The 16,568-nt window shown below is 41.0% G+C and overlaps 1 protein-coding gene across 2 annotated transcripts in view; it reads right to left on the bottom strand.

Moving 5' to 3' along the window:
• adcy1a (adenylate cyclase 1a) overlaps positions 1-13,586 on the bottom strand; it is a 60,094-nt gene extending 46,508 nt beyond the window's left edge. For both annotated transcript variants that reach the window (XR_005130210.1, XM_037537965.1), the window contains exons 1-2: positions 12,930-13,586; positions 8,012-8,161 (exon numbers count right to left, since the gene is read on the bottom strand). Coding sequence is in view for 1 of the 2 variants with exons in the window: in XM_037537965.1 (XP_037393862.1) it covers positions 8,012-8,161; positions 12,930-13,586 (807 nt within the window). In the remaining variant the exon portion in view is untranslated. The remainder of the gene's footprint in view (positions 1-8,011; positions 8,162-12,929) is intronic.
• Between the last annotated feature and the right edge of the window lie 2,982 nt (positions 13,587-16,568).

Raw genomic sequence — 16,568 nt, 5'->3', positions numbered from 1 at the left:
CTTTCATCCTGTGGGGAACATCAATATTTTAAACACCTATTTGTACATTATTTGCACAGTATACTGCTGTGTTTATTAGGGCTAAATTCTACTCTTTTTATTTCTTAATAGAGGTGGAAACAAAATAGCTACAGGTAGTTTTTTTTTCCTGTGACTATTCTTTTGTACATCATAGTAATTTAACCTTTTATACTTTTCTGCTTAACTTCTAATCTGAGAATTCAATTAGCCAGGTAGCTAACTGAGCTATATAACTGTGCCCTTTAACCATACTTTTTTTTTATCTGTCATTTTATAATAAAAAACATGATAGCTCTTTATTAACCCCAAAGATGTATTTGTGCTCTATTGCTTGTGCATGCTAGCTAGCTAATGTAGCTAATGTAAGCTAATATTCTTATCAGTGGCAGGCCCACTGTCTTTACTAAGACATCAAGCCAGAGTAGACTCCTATTTTTATAACTCTGAAGCCTTTTTCAAAAAACATTTGTGTTGTGTATGTTTTTTTCCTTTCTGATTAGTTTCCAAAACCTGACCACAGACCTCTTGATTACAGTTAACCCCTTAAATGGCCAGGGCCCTCCAGCAGGCCAACACACTTCTGTAACCTAAGAATAGCTCAGTCAGTTTACATTGAAGTCCCTGTGGTTACTGAATAATAAACCTTAGTATGTAATATGTCTGGGATTGTAAGGGGTTGAAAGGTTACACAAAAAGTTACACAAACTTTTTCCCAACAATTAATTTATTTATTAATTCATTAATTTCTTTATTTTATTTTTAAGTTTTAGGCTAAAACCCTTATCACAAAACTAAAACTGTCTCAGGAATCAAGCATTGTATTTGTAAGCACTTTGCATAATGACCTTCTATGAAGGAGCTTTTTAAGAGGTTAAACACTTCAGACGTCTGGTTCCTACAGCCATGACTGTGAACAATTCTGACTCTGTAAGTTGCTCTGCAGAGGAAAATTTCACACCGAACACTCTGAATGACTTTATTTACATCTTAATAATTTAATCATACAAAAAACTTTAAACAAGTATTAAATAACATTTACTGTAAGATATATTTATTAAGGCAAGAAAAGGAGAATAATGTCTGAAAACAATGAAAGTTATTTGAAAAAAAAATGAGCCAAGATGACAGTTATGGGGGGGATTTATATTTGATAGATAGATAGATAGATAGATAGATAGATAGATAGATAGATAGATAGATAGATAGATAGATAGAATACTTTACTATAGTGTTGAATATAAAAAATATAATTTTGAATATAGATCTTGAATACTTTACCATAGAGTATTGATAATGGTTAATTCTAATCATTCTGCACTTTTCAAACACAAATATTTCTCATTGTTAGTACACAATTTCGAAAATTTGAAACCCTTGGCAAACTTTTCTGGTTGTTTTCCTTGAAGAGCACTTTACTGCTACATAAACTCTGCTCTAATGAACACTGCTGGTGTTAGGGGACAGATGTTATGAGAGGAAAAGCAATTGTGAAGCTGAGTAGGCCTGTGCACTAGCTTATATTGATGAAGGTGTTTAGTGTTTGTGTGTGTATGTATGTTGTGATTGTGTGTTAATGTATAGAGTGGGTGGTGTTACCTTCTATTCGGGGAGTTTGTTAGGTAGGAGGTGGATGAGTCATGTGCAAACAATTATAACCAATTTCAGTCGCTAAGGAACAAGGAGAAAGTGTCATCTGTAGTGTAGTTGGAAAGAACACGTATTACATCTCCTCTTCATTTCTCGCTTCGTTCTACTTAATTAATTAATCAGTCTGTGTCAATCCATCACAATGCTATAAAGAGGTAGCTCAGGTTCAAGTTTTCAATGACAAGCAACTGACTGGTATGTATATGTATGGATCTATATGTGTATGAAAAAGCACATTCTTATTGACCCTGTTTATCTCTGGTCACTTCACACCTAATGATGAAAAAAATGATGGTTCTTCAAGGGTTCTTTAGTAAAGAAAGTGTTTCTATATAGAATCATGAACACTCAAAGAACTCGTTGCATGATTAAAAGGTTCTTTGCATCATAAAAATGTTCTTCAGGTGGAGAATGCGTTGTATATGTTTCTATACAGAGCCTTTTTAAAAAGGGTTCTACACAGCACCAAAAAATGGTTCTTCTATCATTACAAGCTTAACATCGTAACAATCGAAGAATCCTTTTTGCTGCTACTTAGAACCATTTTCAAGAGGTTTTACTATGTAGAACCATCTACAGCAAATTCTCCAACAATCTAAAGAATGCTTTTGATGCATAGAGCCCTTTAATCATGCAAAGAGTTTTTGAGTGTCCAATTTCTTTATCAAAGAACCCTTGAAAAACCATAATTTGACTGACTATTACCTGGATTGTGTCCTGATAAGATTTTAGGGTTTTCATTTACACTTGACTGTCAATTGCATGTCCTGTTATTTGGAATATGTCAATCTGCTCATTGCGTGGCAATCAACTATCAATTGTTCATCCATTCAGCCTCTTTGTCTGCTGTTTGTCTGTATTGCTATTAAGCTATTAAATGCTATTTCATTTTATCTGGTCCCCAGCCATGTGCGTCCTCCATGATTATCTTCCTCACAGACACAGATCATACACCAAGTTTACACTGCTATAACATGTGGCTCTAATGCGTCTCAGACCACCTCTAGAAGAGGTTTGAGCAATCAGATTAGCATCTGCTTTAAATGTGTCTTGGGAGTGTTTACTCTTGCATTGTTATGTGACTTGATGTAATCCTGATGCTGCCAGCATATGAAGTGATCAGGTATAAACAGGGCCTTTGTTGATATTCAAGATAAAATGATTGTGTCCCATTCCATTTCACAATAATATTCTGGGTTTGTCTTGTGTTACAAAGCCAGCACACCCCTTTCCTTTACAGCAATGCACTTTCACCACCCCCTGCAAAGCCCAAACTCACTCTTAATGAGGCAGTGGCATGTTCAGATTAGCTCAAGCCAAGATAAAAGAAAGGGAGCCTTTGGTCAACAAGAAAGGTGAGACCAATTCAGCTTTTTGGAAATACTTTGGTTTCAAGGTGTCCAACCAGGAACAACAACAAATACTGTACAAGATTTGTTACACAGTGGTGTCTTCACCACAAGGCAATATGACCAACCTGTTGAATCACCTAAAATTTCATCTGTTAAGAAGTTTTTTTTAAAGTTCAATAGACGCATGACGTTTCTAAAGTCAACAAGTAGTCATGACCTCAGTACTGACCAAAGAAATCGTGACTATGAATTTTTGCCATAATCTAGCAACCCTGGTCACATGGAGCATCAGTGGTCAATCAAACTCATGCTGTTTATGACATGAAAAGACTCCTCTGTTCACTCATACTCCTCAAAATAAACAGTCAAGATAAACATCAGAACAGCAGACACTGTTGATACACAGTTTGGCAACCTTGGCCTTTGCAAGCCCCTTAACTCTCTCAGAAAGAAAAAAAAACACAGCAGCTACCAAAGACACAGAAGAGCACAACATTGCTGCCTTCAATGAAACAAAAAAACTACTCTATGTGATTGGCTGGGGTTTAATCAGTGGTGGACAGTACGGAAGTAAACTTCATGTATCTGTACTTTACTAAAGTATTTCCACTTTGAGCAACTTTTTACTTTCACTCCACTACATCATGCATGAGCTGTCATTCCCTTTGGTTTTGTGTGTATAGAATGTATAAAACATGTCAAAACAAAAGAAGCATGAAGGAAGCACAGCAATCAGGGTACAGTTGTTTTGACCTGTTGGACATAAAGACCCAGCATACGGTTCAATGATAGTGCAATTTTGGGAGTGACTAATCCATAAATGATGGAACTAATCTAACTTTATGTAAATAAACCACAATCGAGAAATATGTACACATATGCAGTTGACTGGCTGGTGTCAATTTACACAAACACTTTCATTTTATGGTAAATTTGTTTATGCTAGTTTATGTTTATGAAAAGACCTACAGATGCAATATAGTAAAGGTGAATTTGTGAAACTGTGTTTTAAGCAAGTTTGTATTAAACTTAAACTTGTAACTAAGTTGCAAATAAATCTTAAACTGAAACTTTGCTTGTTCACAAAAAGTTATTTCAGAGCCACTCGGTTCTACCTGATGGAAATCGTTTGCCTTCAGTGTTTTTTGCTTTATGATAAATAGACATCGACATCAGTAATTAATGACAGTCTAAAGACTGGTTTACCAAGAGTGACACTGGAGTATTTTCACCTAAAATGATTTAATGAAGCAAGAGTCATCTTACAAAAATGGCAATAGAACATTACAGTCTTAATTAATCCTTTTACTTTTGATACTTTTGATACATTTGAGGGTAAATATTTTTGTACTTTTACTCAAGTGGAGGTCTAAAGGGACTGGTTTTAAATCGAGTTCACATGAAATGGTTCACTGTAGAGTATCTTACCAAACCTGATTTCTTTACACTTGCAGTGATATTCATAATGTGAGTTCATAATGTCTACAGCACAAATATAATCATTTTATTTACTATCCAAAACAACCAGTAAACCTACGTGTGTCTTCCTATGTTTTACATGTAATGCTGCTACTGGTAAAATAGCAGTAAATCTAAAAGAAAAAGAGTCTATTGGGGTCTTTTTGAGCATACAATGCCCTATGTGTACTTATCTTTCTTGAATACCTTTTAAAAAATGTGTTTTGGACTAAAACTTTATAACAAAACTATGATAAAACAACATCTCAGACATCAGACAGCATATTCATAACCATTTAATATAATAAAGGACCTTTTAAAAGTATTTGATTCCTGGTTCTTAGTACTATCACTGTGAACAATTCTGACTTTGTAAATTTCTCTAAAATTGAGTCTCTCACATCAAACACTCTGAATCACTTTGTTTACATATTAACCATTTAATTATACAGTACTCTTTAAGTGTTGAGTTTTTCCCAAGGTAGGCAAAAATGTTAACACTACTAACCTAACACTGGTCTGAACCCCACACTCTAGTGTAAAATGATATATCACTGCCCACACTGCAGTTTTATTACTAAAAATCAAAGACTTACAATTCTGTTTGTTTTTTTTAACAAAAACATGGTTTAGCAAGTTTTTAGCAACCCTTGCGCTTGCTGAAATACACCTTGAAGAAAGGCTATATAAAATACAATCACTGTAGATATCAATAAAGCAGGTACTTACACTGGGCAAAAGGTCAGAGGCTTCCCCTGTAGTAAAAAAAACTGAATCCTTACTAACTTCATTGCCTTCCATTATAATTTAAAAAACATATATGTTTTCTGTTCTTTTGAGCACAGAAAAAAATGCTTTTATCTTTATAGTTTCTTTGATTTCAAACGTATGCTACAGATGTGGCAGATACAGATGAAACAGGCTGGAGCACTCCTTTAAAGGGCCTGTACCCCTCTTTTTATTGTATTTTATTTTTTCACCTGAAGTAAACTTATAAAGTTTGTGCAGTTTAATGTATCAATGAAACACTATGCCCAAAACACAAAAACCTGTGTCTACATTTTGGTATATATATATATATATATATATATATATATATATATATATATATACACCTCACTGTGAACATGTCCAATCTGTGCTCAAAGTGTCAATATTGTGTGACCATCTAGCACTGCCTTAACCCTGGAAGCATGGAATTCGCCAGAGCTGCACAGGTTGCTACTGGAATCCTCTTCCACTCCTCCATGATGACATCACTGTGCTGGTTGATGTTATACACCTTGTGCTCCTCCTCCTTCCTCTTGAGGATGCCCCACAGGTGCTCAATTGGGTTTAGGTCTGGAGACATACTTGGCTAGTCCATCACCTTTACCTTCAGCAAGGCAGTTATCATCTTGGAGGTGTCTTTGGGGTCATTATTGAGTCGAAAAATGCCATGTGACACAGTTTCTGAAGGGAGGGGCTCATGCTCTGCTTCAGAATGTCACAGAATATGTTGGAATTCATGTGTCCCTCAATGAACCGCAGCTCCTCAGTGCCGGCACCACTCATGCAGCTCCAGACCATGGTGCTACCACCACCATGCTTGACTGTAGGCAAGAGACAGTTGTCTTGATACTCCTCACCAGGGCACCACCACACATGCTGGACACCATCTGAGCCAAACATGTTCCAGTAATCCATATTCTTGGACTGCTTGTCTTCAGCAAACTTTTCAGCAGGCTTTCTTGTGCATCAGCTTCAGAAGAGGCTTCCTTCTGGGATGATGGCCATGCAGACCGAGTTGATGCATTGTGTGGCATATATTCTGTGTACTGACAGGCTGACCTCCCACTTCTTCAACCTCTGCAGCAATGCTGGCAGTACTCATGTGTCTATTTTTGAAGCCAACCTCTGGACATGACGCTGAACATGTGGGCTCAAATTCTTTGGCCGACCCTGGCGAGGCCTGTTCAGAGTGGAACCTGTCCTGGAAAACCACTGTATGACCTTGGCCACCATGCCTTTAGCTCAGTTTCAGGGTTTTAGCAATCTTCTTATAGCCTAGGCCATCTTTGTGGAGAGCAACGATTCTATTTTCCACAAAAAGAGTTCTTTGCCATGAGGTGCCATGTTGAATATCCAGTAGCCAGTATGAGAAAACTTTACCCAAAACATAAAATTTAACAGCCCTGCTCCCCATTCACACCTGGAACCTTGTAACTCACATGACACCAGGGAGGGACAACAACACAATTGGGCACAATTCAGACATCTTCACAGTGAGGTGTACTCACTTGTGTATCCAGCTATTTAGACATTAATGGCTGTGTGTTGAGTTATTTTCAGAGGACAGTAAATCTGTACTGGTATACAAGCTGTACACTGACTAAGCTATATCAAAGTTTAATTTCTATAATGTTGTCGCATGAAAAGATATAATAAAATATTTGCAGAAATGTGAGGGGTGTACTAAATTTTGTGATATATATATATATATATATATATATATATATATATATACACTAACGAATACTGAAATTTAAGATTGTTTCAAGATATGAGGTTTTGTTCCAACAGCAGTTAATATTCAAATTAACTCTGCACTGAATGGCTGCCCTGTATTGTACCTCATTCAAAAAGCAGTGCAGGCTAAAATGCTGATTATAACTTGGGTTGGCCTTAACAGCTGTAGGCTAAACGGCCCAATATACCACCGCTATTCAATAACATTTATTCCCATTTTTATCCATTTTAATTTTTCTACACTATTTGAACATGACAGCTATTCTTTACATTTTGTAAATATTTCATGATGAATAGACCAATAGAAATGCTCCAAAACCACTTGGAATAAAACATCATTACATTCCAATAAAGAATTAAACCATTATTTCCTTCTCCTGTCACTATATTGCAGATTTGTTTTTTTTTTTGTTTGTTTGGTTTTTTTGCAAAGCATCAATAAATGCTTTTCATTTCAACTACAATGAATTTAAAACAAGCTGTTCTTGCATGTTAGTTTGCATTTATGGACTGAAAGGCCCATAGAGTGAATGGTACGTTGTGAAACTGAACATGTTTACATACAACATCAAGATCTTTTCATACAAAAACAAACTGAGTAAAAGTGAGTTTTCCATGATGTGGGCCCTTTAATGTTAATGGCCTTACAGCTGCATTCGATCAGAATACTAATTCAGTGAGCCCACTAACCTTGCACCTCAGATCTCAATCACAATGTGTGTGTGTGTGTGTGTGTGTGCGTGTGTATTGATGTTAGTGTGTGTTTGTGTGTGTGTGTGTGTTTGCAGATAAAGTTTGACCTTTAAGGCAGTTGGGCAAGAGGGGGAGGGGGGGTAATCTTGTGAGGTAATTACCTGTCAAAATTATTACTTTTTAACTTGAAGGAGAAAGTGAGATTACTGATTACTTGGTTTGAGACACGTGCGCAGGTGTGTCTCACATGCATGTATCTGTGTGTGTGTGTGTGTGTGTGTGTGTGTGTGTGTGTGTGTGTGTGTGTGTGTGTGTGTGTGTGTGTGTGTGACCTGTTTTTCATTTTCATCTTCCAGCTGCAGGCGCTCTTGGATGCAGTTCCTGGCCTGTAGAAAGGCCTTCCTCTGGGCACGCTCAGTAAGGACCCGCACAAACACACCAGACAGGTTCACACCAACCAGCAGCGCCGTGTTCGCCACCAGCTACAAACACACACAGGGAAAATGGGGTCATCTGTCTGCATACATGTGTGTACATGACATTTAATCAGCATTCAGCACCAGAATACCAGCTTTCAAATGAGGGGTGGGAGGTGTAAGAGAGAGATAGACATGTGGAAAGGGGAAGGGAGGGGTGAATTATAACAAATGGGTGGGCTAGAGCAAGAAAAGTGATGTACAATTTGAGAAAGAGACAGATAGGAGGGGGCACTTATATGCACAGAGAGGGCTTATTGGGGTAATTTCTCATCAATTCAATCTGAGATAACTAGCTTTAGTACATCCTGATACAAACTCGCACATTACAACACTGAAGAGCTCCACAGGGAGCTCAGCATTTGCCTTGATTTTCAAGAAATCAAGAATGCATTTTTCTTCCTTTCTGAGCTTCCAAGAGAAACAGGATATTCAGGTAGGAACCACTATAGTGAGGTCATGAAAAGCAGTTTGTTCCAGAAAGAACATCAAATCAAATCTAGGCATTAGTCTACAGTCAATCCTGGAGGTCTACTTGCATTCTACAGCACCTCCGGCACCCATATTGGAGGGGGGGTTACAGTATCCTGGTAGTATATACAGCTTTATGTGCAGCTGGGAGTGGAGGTGTAACGCCCGGGAGCGAGGAGGCGGACACATAAGCGACTTTTATTGTGGGGCAGACATGACAGAAACCAGAATCAAATGTACAAAGACCAGTACAAAGACCAGCAACTAGACAGGGGAAAACACAGGCTTAAATACATAAGGGTAAATGAGGAACAGGAGGGGACACAGGTGGAAACAATCAGGGGTGGAATCACGAAACGAGGGGGCTGGGCTAAAAAAAACAAAACAAAGAACATGTGGGCTAAACCAAAACACAACAGAAACACATGGACAGGACTGGGGGGGGGCAATTGTGACAGGAAGTAATGACTGGTGTTTTGCATGGTGATTGGTGGAGGTGGTGGCAGGAGAAACATACTATGATACCACTGATTATTTTTCTCTAACTGTGCTACACATTGATGAAACAAAACATTTAGAGGTCGGTAAAAGTCACCACACATTGAACAAATATTACAGAGAAGTAAGAGGTTTGTCTTCTCATGACACGATAAATCATGATTAAAACAACCAAGAACATGAACTAACAAGTTAAACATATGACTTTAACCCAATCTTACCTTATATATTGCTAGCAATATAGCAACATTTTGGCATTGTCCTTTATAAACTCTTTTTAAATTGAAATCGGCCTCCAGAACAAAACCCTGTATGTCCATTTTTGTCATTCTGTGTTTAATTACATAATTTGTAACCACCAGCTGCTCTTTACATTGTGAGAAAGTTTCCCTATGAATTGGCCTGTAGAGCCAGTTCAAAATTACATGGGGAAAAATAATATTTTTACAACTTTTATTATCAATTTTGAACATTTTTCATAACAGTTTTATTCTGACAGTGACATATGTGTACACTTAGAATTGTGAAATGGTTTAGCATGTGGAAGCAGATCTTTCTGTGTGCTGCCATGCTTTCTACCATGATATGAGAGAAGCATGGTGCTGTCCTTATTGATGTATACGCTGCAATAGTTTCTGAGTGAGTGTGCACTCACATATATTGAGAATAGAGTTCAGATCACTAACGGCTTGTTGAATTGTTTCATCATAGTAGCAATAAAGGCGAGTGTAGTGTAAAATATTTTATATGCATTTTTCCTGATCAAACTAGTCATTCGTGACGTGTTTTTAGGTATCAAATTAACGTGACATCATTAACAATTCATGCTATTAAAGGAGAACAGTAGATAAAAATGCATGAATAGCCACCTTTTGCCTCAGCATCAAAGAAAGGTGAAGGCAGTTTGCAGTTTTTTTTTTTTTTTTCAGAAAGCAAAGCGGTCTGAGATAATATTAGGCTGACAGGCTTGCCTTCTTCTGGCCTGTATTTTGTTCACAAGGCTTACAATAAACACAGCCCATCTTGACTAGTCAATAGCCATTCATATACTAAAATTCCACCCAATGCCTTGATAAAATGGCATAAAAGGCCTCAGAGAGTGAACGCATATAGAGAGAAGCCATTCATTATCGCAAGCACTCAGTCTGTGGCCTGGCAGGTCAGACTAAAGAGTGCAGTGGGCTGAATGTGGAAAGGGCATTGGTTATTGATTGTAGATCGGTTGTAGATGGGGTAACACCTTTAACCTTATCGACATAAGCGGAAAAAAGACAGAACGGCGACTGTCGATTCTGAATGTCAGGACTAAGAATGTGCTCAGTCCCAATGGTGTAGTAGCTTTTAGACATTGGAGACAAGTGGACAGGAATTCAGCTGCTTTTGATAAACAACAGTGGTGAAGTAATTTGTTTTCCTTGCAAGTTTAATGTGTTACAATGTGAACCAGGAATGACCTGAAAAGTCACAAGTAAAAAGTAGCACAAAATAATATTGCTGTTATTTGTGCCTATCCAGAAAGTAAAAATCAAATAATAAGAAATATAACTGCTGTTGTATAAAAAATTGTATCTGTACAGAAGAATGGAAAAACATTCTTAAGTTTAAAAAGAAGTAAATATATACATACTTCAGTCCAAGCTATTCTGGATCATTTCTATTGGTCCATTTTTAAATTGTTACACTTTGTAAAAGCCAGCTGATATTGTCGAATTAAGTAAAAAAAAAAAGAAAAACACTTCTATAAAAAACAGAGATCATTTTTTAAGACAGTGACAATATAAATGTATAAATGCAAAACATTCTTAAAATGAAGAGATTTTAGTTAAAGCACTAATTCTGATAATATTGTCAACATTAAGCAAGCCTAGAAATTTACATAGGCATGGACCTAAGCAGTTACACCCTTCAGTTTCAGGGTATTCATCACAATCACAACAAATACTAGGTAAAAATATAACGAGTGAGGGTAGGTCCTAATTTTTTGTGAAGTTCCACTTCAAAAACGCCTGTCCCACCCCAACACATAACTCTGCAGGAGACTATAAATACACTAAAATCCACTGCACTTTTTATGAGGTAGTTATGCCATTATTATGAGCAAACAAAACAATGGCTGCTTCATCTAGCAATCTGATACAGTTTATGGTCCATTGTTTTAAAGGACTACCCCAGCATTTTGTAGCTGGCCTACTATGGATGATAATTTCTCAATATATCACTGCTGTCAGAACAAAACCCTGTATCTCTATTTTTGACATTTTTCAGTTTTTGACTTTTACATTGTGTGTAAATTTCATGATGAATGGACCAAAAGACATGGCTCAAAATGACTTGGAAATAACTCTGGTTCCATTGACTTACAATAAAAGTAAAGTATGTTTTTTCCTTCTCCTGTAAAGTTACCCATTTGTAAATATGAGGTTTTGTTCCGACAGCAGCGATATACTTATGATAAAAGGTGCATCTGCAGCTGTCCATTAGAAGGATAATGCATCACAATCATTGGTAACAGATGAAACAAACACTTAAGGATTTCTTAGTAACATCACAAACATATGAGGGTTAGGCTTTGGGTTGAGGTTAAGGTTAGGGTTAGGATTAGGGCCAGGGTTAGGGTTAGGTTTTAGGTAAGGTTAGGTAAGGTTAGGTGTTCTGTAATGGAAGTAACATAGTAAGAACAGTAAGAACACATCTACTTAATGTAAATAATGTATCAACAGAACATCTACAAGATATTTACTTCAATGTATTCAGACGCTTCACCGCTGCTACTTCACTGATATGCTGTTGATACAGATCATCTGTGAAGAGTTTATTCCTTTAAACTAAACTCAAAACTTTATTAATGCTTTATTAACAACTACTTAATTACATGATCACCTTATGAACATCATACGAGAACTTTTTTTATGATTTATTTATAAAGTTCATAGTGTGCCTGTGTCTCCATGCACTCTTAAATTCACAACGGAAAGAGTGTGAGATAAACAGCTTAGGGCTTATGAAACAGTGGTGGAGCCTCGGCATCTCACACGCAGAGTGGATGAGATGTGATGGCCATGGCCTTGCCTTGTGCTAAAGGTCAGAACAGACACTGGGACTTTACATAATCCAGGCTGGTCAGAGACGCCAGAGCCACGCTCGGTCACACCATCATCGATTGGATTCTGATGCCCAAGGGGAAGCTCGTGATCGCGCGGCCAAAGAGAAGCCTGCAAGGTCGAGTTTAGCGCGCAGACACAGAGTGAGTGATAAGGACTGGGTGTCAGGTTGTGAGTAACAGTGTCCTGGAGGGGTTGGTGATTTGGCGTGGGGGGGGGGGGGGGGTCTTGGCCTCCTGATCTTAATCAGGGGGGTTATAGTCATGCATTTTTGGTCGCTGCAAGTGTATTGAAATCACTAGGAGTGTTAAAAGTTTTATCAATGACTGGATGGGCTCATGGGGTGGGCGAGGGCGAGGTGGGGGGGGGGGTGTCTGGGGGGTTCCGTGCCCTCGCAATTGGCACAGTGCTGAACCCAAACTGTCAAGCGCATGCACACATCACCCCCAGCCCCAGCACCACCTCTACACTTTCACACACACACACACACACACACACACACACACACACACACACTGCCCATCATGATGCACGTGCAGCGCAGGCACTTGGTATAAACACAAACACTGCCATGCGCAACAGACCCGATTCCACGTCTCCACCGCTGAAAGCGAGATCACTGGTCAAAGCACGCCAAAGTGTTTTTCGCTACAAGTGATTAAAGATGAAAGTGAACACGCCGCTCAGAGGGGTGGGGGTCTTACCGGGGTCCAGACGCGCGGCCTGCGCGCCGTCACCGACGTCGCCGTCACGATGAAGTGGGACGCGGCCACCAGTACGCCGAAGAGCACGGCCAGCAGCGTGCGCACGGGCAACAGCGAGTACGCCACGAATGTGACGAGCATGAGCTGCCACACGCCCTGCTCGGGCGAAGCCGCGGGCGCCGTCACCGCAGCCGCAGCCGCATCGTCGGGACGGGGCGCGCGCGCCAGCGCCAGCGGTATGGGGCAGCAGAGGAGCGCGAAGGTGAAGCTGAAGAGGAGCGCGAGGCGCGCGATCTGCTGCAGCTGCGTCACCTGCAGGTACTTGACGTTGGCCACGATGAAGAGCGAGGCGAAGATGACGCAGTGCACAGGGTGCGAGCCCGCCGACACGGTGAAGCGCGAGCCCGCCGACAGCAGCTCGACGAGCGCGAGCGCCGACGCGGCCACGATGAGCACGGCGAGCGCCTTGAGCGTGGCGGTCTGCTCCAGCTTCAGGTTGTACTTCTGGAAGAGGCCCTCGAGCTCGCGGCAGTCGAACTCGTCCTCGCAGGGGACGTGCGCGAGCGGCGTGCCGGCCAGGCAGCGGCTCTTGCGCCGCCGCGTCTGGACGCGAGGGAGCGGAGCCTCCACCTCCTCCTCCATGCCGGGGCCATCCATCCGCCCCGCAGCCGCGCGCGCCACTCTCGCCGTCACGAACGCTGCGCGCCTGCTCTCCCTGCTCGTCCCGTCGGCATAGAGGAATGGAGCGCGGGCGCGAGCGCGCACTCTCTCTCTCTCTCTCTCTCTCTCTCTCTCTCTCTGTGTTTCTTTCTCTCTCCCTCCCTCTCTCTTTGGCTCTCTCTCTCTCTCTCTGCTCGCACGCGGTCTTCCCCCCCCTCCCCTTCTTCCTTCCTACTCCTCTTCCTCGTTCCCTTCGTCAACGGCTCGCTCACTGCTGCTGCTGCTCACGCACTGACCCGCCACACGCGCCGCCCTCGCTTCAAGCAGCTTTGGCGAGTGCCGTGCGCCGCGCGGCGGAAATAGCTAGGGCGCGCGCGTGTGTGCGCGTACAACAGCAGCAGCAATTCCCACCTCCGCGTTCCTCCTCGCGCACCTTCCTCGGGGCTTTGAGGTGTGTGTGTGTGTGTGTGTGTTAGGGGCTGGATTGGGGGGGCTATTAGAGGACCACCCGCGGCGCGTGCGCCTGCACTCGGCTGCAGAAAGGGGTTAAACACGGACCGGGACTCCCCTCTCGCTACCGAGGCGCGCATGCGCAACAGGAGAGCGGAGCTGGAGGCACGTCGGCCCTCCTCCCAAAAAACCCGTCACATCAGTACTAACAGCTGCAAGCGCTGCTTTATAGTTAGAGATCAGCGCCCCCCATACCCCCCCATACCCCCCCCCCCAAAAAAAAACAAAACAAAACAAAAAAAACTTAATAATAATTGCAGTGCTTAAGTAAATAATAATTGCAGTGCTCGTTTCAGTACAGTGAAATGAAATTTGGGCCAAGCTCGCGCGTTGTTTTCTTTTTTTGTTGTTATTTTTTATTTTCGGCGCGTGCACACGGCGCGCGATGAATGAGGCAGAAAGGCGTTATAAATAGCAGCGGGGCCCTGATGAGCGGCTCCGCCTCAGTGGCCTTTTAATTAAAGCGCTTTCATTGCAGCGCGAGCCCGTTTGAGGCCGAATCGGCGCTCCGGTGAAGGAGCAGGTGCGTCGGATTACACATCGCATTCATCTATTATTCTCGCACATCTGCCTCTAAAATGATCAGCAGCGAGCGCCAGACTGGGTCTGCGTGGGTTTTCTTATTCACGTTGATACAATAAGGTGAAGGAGGCGCGCGTAGCTGATGAGTTTCCCGCGTTTACATCGGCGCGTGCTAATTGGTCTGCCGAAGCAGCGACTGAAGTCCCGTCTCTCGCACAGAATGCAGACAAGGCAACTGCAAGGAGAGATAACCTGACACAGAGAGTGACGCTGCCTCCAACATCGATGTGTAAAGCATTACTAACCTTCAGCAATCCAGTGAGCACGAATTACCTTTAGGATGAGTTGGAGTTTATGATCCTGAACCGATCATCCAGAGCCAGGCATCACTGAGGCTCTTGTGGCTCAATGCAATCAAATCCTAACAGTAATGTTTCTTCCTAGTCTGAAGTTTTTCCAGAATTAGAGAGGTTGCAGTAAGGAAGGGGGGGGGGGGGGGGTCCAGATTAATACCACTGATTTAGGATGAGCAGGTGTCTACTTTTAGGCATGTCTTGTCCCCTTGTCCTTTCTGAATGAAGAATCTCCTTTCAGAATGCTGTGTAGTCCAGCGCTAGGCTTTATCCCTGTCTGGGAAACTGACCCATAGCATATCGCTGCTATTGGAACAAGACCTCATATCTCCATTGTTGACGTTTTTCACTTTTTGCAATAATTTGAAAAAACCTGTCATCCTTTACATTGTGTGTAGATTTAAAGATGAATGAACTAAAAGAAAGAGGCCAAAATGACTTGGATAAGTTCTGGTTCCATTGACTTACATTAAAAGTAAAGTAGGTTTTTTTTCTTCTCCTGTAAAGTTAACATTTTGGAGATACGAGATTTTCTCCTGAAAACAGCGACATGCTCCATTTGTATTTTGTATTATATGGTTGTTTTTAGCATGCTTTATTCTATATCTTCTTATATTCATGCATCTGTATAATAATATACAACTATACCTTTGCTGTTATGTTGCTCTTTACTGTACATTTGTGCTTCTGTAATAATCTATCTACATAAATCAAGAGTATATGTATAAGTTGGGGTGGGGGAGGTTGGGGATCTGGTAGGGCGTAGGCCTGCTCACTTGGAAGCCATGTGCCCCCAAATTTATCACTACACAAAAACAGTCCTCCAGTGTGAAAGGCAATGTTACAAAATGTGATATTTATACCACAGGATTTACCCAAAGGCCCTGAGTTACACCTTTTGTGCCTTAGACAGATAAAAGTTACGACCAAATCTCACAATTTTACAGCACACGCTATCACCAAGGCAACATTTACACAGCTGTGTGTCATCAGTCCATCACTGTTGCTGTTTTACACCAGCAGTCCAGTAAGGACTGGAACACTAATTATGCAGCTACTATGCCCTTAGGCATCTATGCATATAGCTATAAAAGGTAAGCCGTTGATTAACTAGCTAAGCCCTGCTGTGGTGTGCTGTCAGTTGTTATAGTAACCAGGCAGTTTAATCTGAAGCCGGAAATAATGTTATTTTTACTCTCATTACTCACATTTTTCTGGTCATGGTAACTTCACTGCATTGGTCTAGTTCGTGGTTGTCAATCATCAACATAGCAATGTCGCGGGACATAAAGCCCCCCTAAAATCAAGAAGTGCATATTGCACACAGATCCTCTTTGGTAGTACTCACCATTGTCCTGTAGCCTTACCACAGCTGAGTGTGATCTCTAAACTCTGATATGTTGATAAGCATCATGTGAGCATCTTTCTTTTATTTTGTCTTGTGAATGCATTTGCTAAGTTATTCATTAATTCTGTGTATAACTATTCTCTCCAAGCTGACCAATTGCTGCATAAGCCACACTTTTCTGGATCACTGGAGTAATGGGATTGACTAGTGTCCGGTGTTTACACATTTCAGATTTTGGCCAGATCT

The sequence above is a fragment of the Pygocentrus nattereri genome, chromosome 4, assembly GCF_015220715.1.
Source record: "Pygocentrus nattereri isolate fPygNat1 chromosome 4, fPygNat1.pri, whole genome shotgun sequence".
Lineage (NCBI taxonomy): Eukaryota > Metazoa > Chordata > Actinopteri > Characiformes > Serrasalmidae > Pygocentrus > Pygocentrus nattereri.
The sequence above is the reverse complement of the archived record's forward strand: the minus strand, read 5'-3'. Positions and strand labels throughout refer to the sequence as shown.